Raw genomic sequence first — 10,811 nt, forward strand, 5'->3', positions numbered from 1 at the left:
TATTCACTTCGTGAAATAAAAGGTAAAACTTGGCTAGGACATGTGTCCTCTTTTTTGAGAATTTTTTTTTTTTTTTTTTTTTTTTTTTTTTTTTTTTACAATTCAGACTATTTAATATAAACATTGATTTTCCCAGACTGAATTTCAGTTTTAAATGTGTCACAGATGCTTCAGTCGCTCAGGGTGCAAAAGAAAGTGAAAATTTGTCATTGGAAACAGAAGAAAACTCAGATGGTTACTGAGCTAATTCTCTATATACCATAAGCATTTCCTGGTTTGAAAATTTGGTTCAAGAAAGTGAAAATAGACTTGATTTGCTGAGGAAATAGACTGAGGAGATTTCTATGAGCTGGCTTAGATTTCAGCAGCAGCCTACATGAAATCTATACAGAGAGCCTGCTTTGGTTGTCCCAGATCTTTTCTAATTAACAATAACCTTCCCTAAATAATTTTTAAAACATCAATGTCCATACTTTAACTCTTTTCTAGAAGTAGCCTGTGCTCTGGAATTTTTGTCACTATGCTTACCATACTATACATTTATTTATTTATTCATTGGTACCAGGGATTGAACTCTGGGCATTTGAACACTGGTCACATCCCAGCCCTATTTTGTATTTTATTTAGAGACAGATTTCACTGAGTTGCTTAGCACCTCTACTTTGCTGAGGCTGGCTTTGAACTCAGATCCTTCTGTTCAGCCTGCCAAGCCCCTGGGGTTTCAGGCATGTGCCACTATGCCCAGCCCCATCCTATACATTTTTGAAATGTGGTGTTAATTAAAAATAATGGTTTCAATAAACATAAGATTACAATTAATATTTCATTTGCTTCTTTTACACTTCCTTCTGCCCTTCATTTCCTTCTTCCTTTCTTCCTTCCTTCATCATGTTTTCCATCCCTCCTTTTATTTCTCCCTTCCTTTCTTCCAACCTCCATCTCTTATTACATTCTTCCTTTATTCTATCTTTTCTGCCTCCCTCCTCTTCTTACTAGGTACTGACACATTCAAATACCTCATGAATCATTAAAGTGTATTAAATGCATAATTAAAATAATTATAGAGTTAGTGATAAGGTAGAGAGTAGTATGATTTAGTGTTTCATTAAAAGATTAATGCAAGGCTAGGTGGGACAAGAAAATTGTGAGAGATCTAAGACAGTATGTCAATGTATTTGTTCCTAGAAAATCTAGTCAGTAGGGAATTTTAAAAAAAGACAAACAGATGGAAACATTGAAGTTAATTATAATGGTCACAAAAAATGTTTTGGTGTATAAGGAGAGATGAGAGTAAAAATTAAAGGACAATAAGACACTAATGATCAGATCATGAACAGTCTGTATAATCTGAGATGTTAAAGTTAGTTTTTTCTCTTTGTAAGGAAAGATATCTTTAAAATATGCAAACATTATAGATTAAGAGATAATATTTACAAAATTTTTAAAGAAGTGAATAACAATAGCACTCCATAAAAGTTAAATACTGCAACTGTATGCTAATCAGAAATTGAAAGTCCTAACAAAAGAACTCCATCTTCCCAACTCCATTACGAAGGTAGTTACTTTGATCTATTTTTTTCTAAGTGCATTTTGAAAATTTTACCTGTGTGACTGTGTATGCATGTGCATTTCATGTCATACCATATTTTCTATATATTTTAGTCTATCTTTTAGGAAGTAGATATCACAAGGACTAGACTAAAAGACAAATTCAAAGAAGGTTTAACCTGGCTAGATGATAGTAATTCAATTTTAAAGGAAATTATATGCATACATATGTGTGCATGAACACACACATGCTTATTTATGTATATGATTATCTAGTTTGTTTATGCAATACATATGTGAAGGTATGTATTATGTAAAGTTAATATATGTTGGTATAATAAAAACATAACTATGTAGTAAAACCATATAAATATGCCTATTTTCCTTCATTATTCATTATGTAATATTCTACTACATATTTTTCATTTGAGTTTTAGAGAGGGTGTATGGGTTTGATTTACAATGTTACTTTTACAATCATGTTTTCCCTTCAGTCATATAAAGAAGCTCAAATTTGAAGTATTTGTATCTTTGCACATAATTGTGAGGGTTTGTTATTTTATAAATAACAGGAAATAACTGTGCAATATGTCTATCATACTCTATATTTAAGGAATACTGCAATATGCAAAATAATTGCATTAACAATTTGTTAAAACCATTACAGTACTAGAGTTTTTATTTAAAATTTGTTTCACCCAATCTCTGAAAGTTTACTTTGAAATTTAGGAAATAGTTTAAAACAGAGCCAAGTGTTCAGATTTGAAATTCAGTTACAAATTATTTGTTCCACAATAACTGATTCATTTGGAAATTCATGAATGGGTCACGTGTTTTAAGAAAATTCTAGTAGTTCCCACAGAGAAAGTGGATCAGGAAATGGCAAGCATCCACACTTTCATTTACTGATTTTCTCAATTTGGATGTAATTTCACATTAAACCTCCAAATTCTACATGTTAATTCAAAATAAATTTTACAAGTTTACAAGATGCCTTCATAGTTTTTTTTTTAAAGAGAGAGAGAGAGAGAGCGAGAGAGAGAGAGAGAGAGAGAGAGAGCGAGCGAATTTTTAATATTTATTTTTTAGTTTTCGGCGGACACAACATCTTTGTTTGCATGTGGTGCGGAGGATCGAACCCAGGCCACACGCATGCCAGGCGAGCACGCTACCACTTGAGCCACATCCCCAGCCCCGCCTTCATAGTTTTAATAAATTATTTATGAATTAGTATAGGCAAATTTTGGTGTTTTTTTAAAAATCAGATTGAGAGAGATTTTACTTTGAGAGTAGAGGTCACATATATTTTCATTACCAAGAAGGATACTATGAAAGAGCTAGCATATTATACAATCTTTGCTTTGAACAAAATTGTTCTGGCAGAATGCATCAGAACACTCCAGACCAGGATCTCTGTCTATAGTCCACATTCTTGTGGGAGATTGCATACAGTAAATAGAAACTCTAATTTATTGTATTTTAGAAGTTGCACAATGATATGGAAGATAAAAAGGTAGCATACATCCCATTAAGAGAAATTGACAATGCTGAAGTAGAGGATGCAGTTTCAGCACGGTTGCAATTCGAAACAAGTTGGTTGGGGGTAGTGAGGTTGGAGCAAACACTAGAAGAAAGTGGAGAAGTGAAGTCCAGTCTGTCAGTGGAGCATTCTAGGCAGAGGCAAGCACCAAGGCAAAGCTCCAGAGGTGCAAACTTCCATAATATGTTCCAGAAGCAGGAGACTGGCAGCTTGGCTGGGGCTGACCCAGGTAAGGAGACAGGGACTAGATGAAGTGAATGAATGAAGTTGATCATTCTGTGATTTTGGAGCCATTACAAAAAGTTAAATAGTGGCTTCCAAAAGATGCCCATATAAATCTGTAAGTATGGACTTTTTTAGATGTAATTAAGGATTTTGAGATGAGATCATATTGGATTTAGTGTGGGCTCTAAATCCAGTGATCAGTGAAGAAGAGAAGACACAATTCCATTATATGATAGTTTTGAGATCTCAACCAATTTAATTAACTTTTGTAAACACAGTTGTCATTATTCATACATAAATGAAATCCACAAATCTTATGATATATGGAGAAAGTAAATAGAAATAATTTGAAACATCAGAAAGTAGTAATGATATTATTTTTCTTAACTCTGATTAATAGCCATGATAGGGCATTTGGCCCCTGAGAGAGAAATAAAGTGGTAGTCAATCAGTTGCCTGGCAGGAAAGGAATTAAGAATAAATGCTCTTGACACATTTTTCCTTTGCCTTCTGATCTCCTGCCTGTTATTCTACTAGCCAGTCCTCCTCTGATCAAGGAGCTCAGTGACAGAGTCCATGAAGATCACCTTCTAGAGACACTGAACAGAGAGATAAGAGTGGATCGGTAAGGGCAAAAGACAGCATCCAGCTCATAATAAAAGTAGTCAAAGTATGTATTCTCTCTTTTTTCATTAATTTTTTTCATTGAATTAGCAATCTTCTACAAAATCAACCACAGTTCATTAGACTATTAATGATAATCTTACTTACTACTTGAAGAAGTTTCTATGGAAATTCCTAGCCTAAGACACTTTTGGGAAATCTAAGAGGTCAAAGCTATCTTCATAATGACAGTAAGACTATATTTATCTTTTGGTTGGGTTGGCATTTGCACTGAAAATGCAGAAGCATTGGTGTCATTACCCGCCTATGAATCACGCCAGAGGCATCAAACTCTGGCCATGATATTTTTCACCTTTATGAGTTTTCTGTGTTTGTGGCAGTGGGGGGGTATCTCCTAAGAATGATGCAGTAAAAGTCATTAATTTCATGAAATCTCAATTACTGCCCAGAAGCTTTGGAGGCTGAGATAGTAAGATCATGAGTTCAAAGACAATCTCAGTAAAAGCAAGGCACTAAGCAACTCAGAGAGACTCTGTCTCTAAATATAATACAAAAAGTAGGGCTGGGGATGTGGCTTAGTAGTTGAGTGCCCCTGAGTTCAATCCCTGATACCTAGGAAAAAGAACTCAATTACTGATTACAATCAATTTTAATGATGAATGGGAAGTATGCATAAAACATTCCCACTGTGTATCAAGATGAATTGATCCTTCAGAAGAAAAGCCCTTGTGTGAATGAGATGCATCCTGAACCAACCAAGCCATTCCCTTCAAGGAAAACAACTGACAGCATTTTTTGACAATGATAAAATTCAAACTTTCTAGCAAAACCTCAAATTTTGAAAGCATTTATCTCCACCAGGATACTAATAGTCTCCTAGAATTTAAAGTCTTTTTAAAAGAGATTTTTGGTGGTGTTACCATGTGATTATTTGATATTACATAATGAAATCTGTCAACCTTTAGAAGTTCTACATAACTCCAAAAACTGATGTTTTCAAAATTACCACTGACTGAAATAACAAAATAATATATGTTCAAAAAAATTCTAATTAGAAAGAGAGATTAAACAATGGATTTAAATGAAACTGATTACAACAGGCTTAATGACATGATTTATAAAAATACTGAAAACAATCTTTAATTATCATTTGTCAATTTCTCTGTAATATCAAAGAATATCAACAATTATCTGAAAGCTACGTATTTTTCCAACTACATAACAATGTGAGGCAAGACTTTCCTTCTGAAGTTCATTCAGAACAGAATATTGCAACAGATGTTTCATATATTAAGCAAATATTAAGAGGTATTTAAATTAGCAATCTAAAAAATTAGCAAACCAAAAAAAAAAAAAGGCACACTTCTCAATGAATAGTTTGAAATTTATGTTTGTATAATAAGTTTTCATAAAAATACAATTTTATTGGTAAAACTTTATAATAATACCTGTTTTCTACAAGTATTTTACTTATATTCACATGTTTTGGTTATTGTTATTTGGAGATTATTAATGAATAAAATTATTTTCAGTTTTAATTTCAAATATAGTATCAAAAATTATATGAACAACATTTCTCCAGAGCCCTCAATAACATTAAAGAATATGGAAGGAACCTGAGACCATGATGTCTAGACTAGCTAACAAATGTTCAGAGATTATATATAAAATTATGTTAAAACTTCTATTGCTGTTTGCCTAAGTATATTTATAATTTTATATTTGCATATTTTACACAGAATACATTTTGTACATAATTATAAGAAAAATACAATTTCAACATAAGGACATATGGCTTTTGGATAAACTGCATGAAGTCAAAGCACAATAATCATTACTTTGTTTCATAAAAGGCTAGATGATTATTTATGTGTGTTTTAAATAGTTTAGCACATGAAATTTGGTATTTATTCAACTAGCCCACTAGAAAGTTTATGAGATTATAATTAAGAAGTTAATTATATTTATAAGAATTTTTTTTCAAATGGTCACACTTGACAAATAAACATTTACTGTTTATAATTTATGAGTATTTTAGGAGCCAACACTGAATAATTTTTCCCAAATATTCTGAAGAACAATTGCTATTAATTTTAATTTTTTTGTGTGTATGTGTATCATGGAATGGTATTTTATGTATTCATGATTTTAGAAAATAGTACATTTATCAAAAATCATATTTATTACACAAATATTCTGAGAATGAATATCCTTAAGTTGGTCATAGATATCATAATTCAGCCTTTTTATGCTTAAACTATGGTAGCTATTACTAATTTACTGAGGAGAAAAAAATAATGTTATATCTTATATAATTTAGTAGGAGCTCAAGTGACTATGGCTTTCTTCATTCAGTTCTCTTCTACCCTTATACATGCAGAGAACCCACAGAATCAAGTGCCATGACAAAGCAAAAACTGTGCTCCTAGAGAAGTTAGGGAGAAAATGTTGATTTGTATTTCATGTCAGTATTTTAACATTTTTGTTAGATTTGTGTTACCATGTAAACCTTCATGTCATCAGATATTTCAAAATGCTGAAACAAGATTTTTCAGTATTTTTTTTGTTTTTAAGAATTAAAGATATCTCTAAAAATTGCTTAAAATATCACTGCATGAAAACTGTGATTATACCTTAACACTGTAATCTCCATCATAAATCTCTATTAGCCTGTCATTTGCTAGAAAATATATATATATTTTTTTTGAATGACTGTATTATAATTAATTTCTAAAAAAATATTCTCTTTCCATGTTTAAAACATTTTATAATCCAAAAATAATTTCTGTAAATTACAGAAGACAAGAAATAATTAGGACACAAGAACTCTCACAAAGTTTCTTTAGCAAAGTTTTATACATGCCAAGTATTAATCCTACCCAGTGGTAGGAAGAGCCTCTATGTAACAACAAAGATCAAGGAGTGATCCCCACAGTCTCTGGCTTTAACCATTATACATTTGATGTATTTTTTGAGTATTGGGGATTGAATCCAGGGCCTCACACATGCTGAACAACTGCAAAACCACAAAGTTAACATGCCCAGCCCACAAGATTTCACTTTTTTGATAATGGTACTATGGATCGAACCCAGGGCTTCATACATGCTAGTAAGCGCTCTGCCACTAAGATACATCCCCAGCCATTAACCATTATACATTTGTTAAAGGGAACAGTTATTTCAAGATTTCTTATAAGTTTATGAGATGTTTTCAATTTTGTGTGATTGCTGTCAGTGCCTTGATTTAAATATATACATATATATGTATAAAATATATATACACATATACATAAGCATATATTTGCATATTATGCATATTACATCTATACTTTAAATATACTATAAATATATACTATCAATATATTGTAGGTAGATGTTTATATCCTCATCCTTGACATTTTTTCCTCTTAAAACATATTCTATTAAAACTTCCTCAACTCTCAGTTTTTGGATTCTGCTAATTAACAAAATGCTTTACCTGAATACGAACATAGGAAGTTAGTAATTTTTGAATATAAGTGACAGAATTTCTTTCTTATCGACTTTTGTTAAAGCCATCATTTTTATTGAAGTTGTTATTATTTTACTGAGAAGAAATCCTACTAATGTGGATAATAAAATTGAGAGAAAACATTTTTAATGAAAAAATTCATGTCATGTTATAAGTTATGAATTTCTAAGATTCAAGTAGCATAAACTCTAACTTACATGTTTTTTTTAAAAGGAGAATCGTTATTATGCATAAATCTTGGCAATGATTTTTATTAACAGCATAATTCTAGGCCAAAAATTCTATGATTTTAAGAAAGTAAAGAAAGAGAATAGCACTAGACTTATCTTCCCATCTGTACTTCAATTTATTTTTTTCACATTTGACAAAGTGTTTATTATATAAATGTTTCATTTTTATATAAGGCATACATTTTGGACAAAATCTGTTCAATGTTGAGTTTTCAGATGTTCAATGAATTTAAAATTTGAATAAGTTTTCAAAATATTATTTAACTATTTAGGGTTTCTGGGTACAATGAATTCTCCAAAAATCAGTAGTGTTTAAGAAAAATGTGGTTAAGAAATGTATTAAATTTGTATTCTCTCTAACCAGTATGTATCCACAGGTGCTGAGTATTGGTGAATAAATTTTGGAGGCATTGTCACACTGTCAATTTTCACATTTCAAAACTTTGTCTCTTCTATGGTTATTGTGGTGAGGATTAAATGTTGACTCTTTCTTAGAGGAATGGTACGATGGTCTCATTTGTAAAGCTTCTCTCCAGTGTGTTTTCTCTGATGTCTAGTAATGTATGATATATAATTTAAAATGTTTATACATTCTCTACATTTATGTCTTCTTTCCAGAATAAATATCTTAGTGGTGAAAAAGAATTGATTTCTTATTAAAAGCTTTGCTACATTGTTTTCATTTTAGGGGTTCTTTTCTGTATAAATTCTGTTGTTAATGAGGTTTAGTTTTTCTTTAAAAGTATTATCACTTTATCTACATTTCACATTCACCAGGGTGTCTTCTGCTGTGGTGAATAAAGTTTTATTTTTTATTAAAAGTTTTTCCACTTATTCATATTTGTAGGGCTATTCTCCAGTGTGAGTTCTGCTGTGGTGAATAAGGCCTGTTTAATGGCTAAAAGCTTTGCCACATTCCTTACATTTGTAGGGCTTTTCTCCAATGTGAATTCTGTTGTGGCAATAAGGGTTGATATCTGAGTAAAAACTTCATCACATACTTTGCATTTGTGAGGCTTCTCTCCAGTGTGAGTTCTTCTGTGGCAAACAAGGTGTGATTTTTCAACTGAAAGCTTTGCCACATTCTTTAAATTGTAGGGCTTCTCTGCAGTGTGAATTCTGCTGTGGAAAATAACATCTATTTTTTGACTGAAAGCTTTGCCACCATCTTTACATTTGTAGGGCTTCTCTCCCGTGTGAGTTCTGCTGTGGTGAATAAGGTCTATTTTTGACTGAAAGCTTTGCCACATTCTTTACATTTGTAGGGCTTCTCTCCAGTGTGAGTTCTCAAATAAGGTATGAGTTTTGACTAAATGTTTTGTCACATTCTTTACATTTCTAAGACTTCTCGCCAGTGTGCATTCTGCTGTGCCTAATAAGGTATAGTTTTCGACTAAAAGCTTTGCCACATTCTTTACATTTGTAGGGCTTCTCTCCAGTGTGAGTTCTCAAATAAGGTATGAGTTTTGACTAAATGTTTTGTCACATTCTTTACATTTCTAGGACTTCTCGCCAGTGTGCATTCTGCTGTGCCTAATAAGGTATAGTTTTCAATTAAAAGCTTTGCCACATTCTTTACATTTGTAGGGCTTCTCTCCAGTGTGAGTTCTCAAATAAGGTATGAGTTTTGACTATGTTTTGTCACATTCTTTACATTTCTAGGACTTCTCGCCAGTGTGCATTCTGCTGTGCCTAATAAGGTATAGTTTTCGACTAAAAGCTTTGTCACATTCTTTACATTTGTAGGGCTTCTCTCCAGTGTGTGTTCTGCTGTGGCGAATAAGGTGTGATTTTTGATAGAAAGCTTTGCCACATTCTTTACAATTGTAGGGCTTCTCTCCAGTGTGCATTCTGTTGTGGCACATAAGGCATGATTTTTGACTAAAAGCTTTGCCACATTCTTTACATTTGTAGGGCTTCTCTCCAGTGTGCATTCTGCTGTGCCTAAAAAGGTCTAGTTTTTGACTAAAAGCTTTGCCACATTCATTACATTTGTAGGGCTTCTCTCCAGTGTGTGTTCTGCTGTGGTGATTAAGGTTTGATTTTTGACTGAAAGCTTTGCCACATTCTTTACATTTGTAGGGCTTCTCTCCAGTATGAGTTATGCTGTGGCGAGTAAGGTTTGATTTTCGACTGAAAGCTTTTCCACATTCTTTACATTTGTAGGGCTTCTCCCCAGTATGAGTTATGCTGTGGCAAGTAAGGCCTTCTTTTTGACTGAAAGCTTTTCCACATTCTTTACATTCGTAGGGCTTCTCTCCAGTATGAGTTCTGCTGTGGTAAGTAAGGCCTTCTTTTTGAATGTAAGCTTTCCCACATTCTTTACATTTGTAGGGCTTCTCTCCCGTGTGAGTTCTTCTGTGGTAAGTAAGACCTTCTTTTTGACTGTAAGCTTTTCCACATTCATTACATTTGTAGGGCTTCTCTCCCGTGTGAGTTCTGCTGTGGTAAGTAAGGCCTTCTTTTTGAATGTAAGCTTTCCCACATTCTTTACATTTGTAGGGCTTCTCTCCCGTGTGAGTTCTGCTGTGGTAAGTAAGGCCTTCTTTTCGACTGTAAGCTTTTCCACATTCTTTACATTTGTAGGGCTTCTCTCCCGTGTGAGTTCTGCTGTGGTAAGTAAGGCCTTCTTTTTGAATGTAAGCTTTCCCACATTCTTTACATTTGTAGGGCTTCTCTCCCGTGTGAGTTCTGCTGTGGTAAGTAAGGCCTTCTTTTCGACTGTAAGCTTTTCCACATTCTTTACATTTGTAGGGCTTCTCTCCTGTGTGAGTTCTGCTGTGGTAAGTAAGGCCTTCTTTTCGACTGTAAGCTTTTCCACATTCTTTACATTTGTAAGGCTTCTCTCCAGTATAAATTCTCTGGTGGTAAACAAGGTCTGAATTTTTATATGACTTCTGTTGTTCACTCTCACTTGTAGTTTTCCATATTTTCTTTTGTTGTGAATAGTAAATATTACAACTTGTATATTTTCCACTTATCACTTTGTGAAATATATGTTTTATGCCCTTTTCTGGTGAATATTCTTGGGTATCTTGAGGAGTCAGGGCAAGGAAGGCAAAGTTTCTATAGTTCTCTAACATCACATCTTTATATAAGTTTTTCTGAGCAGGCTGAAGGCATTCCCACTCCT

General features: G+C 33.0%; 1 protein-coding gene across 1 annotated transcript; it reads right to left on the reverse strand.

Annotated features, from left to right (window-relative positions):
- Positions 1-7,857: 7,857 nt before the first annotated feature.
- On the reverse strand, positions 7,858-10,811 carry LOC143383812 (uncharacterized). Its single transcript, XM_076838752.1, has one exon. It carries the CDS (start codon positions 10,759-10,761, stop codon positions 9,337-9,339), a length of 1,425 nt encoding a protein of 474 aa, XP_076694867.1. The 5' UTR covers positions 10,762-10,811; the 3' UTR covers positions 7,858-9,336.

This window comes from Callospermophilus lateralis, chromosome 18, assembly GCF_048772815.1.
Source record: "Callospermophilus lateralis isolate mCalLat2 chromosome 18, mCalLat2.hap1, whole genome shotgun sequence".
NCBI classification, from domain to species: Eukaryota; Metazoa; Chordata; class Mammalia; order Rodentia; family Sciuridae; genus Callospermophilus; species Callospermophilus lateralis.

Excerpts from the sequence above, each read along its gene's own strand:
- LOC143383812 (XM_076838752.1), bottom strand. The coding sequence starts at position 10,761 with ATGTTAGAGAACTATAGAAACTTTGCCTTCCTTGCCCTGACTCCTCAA.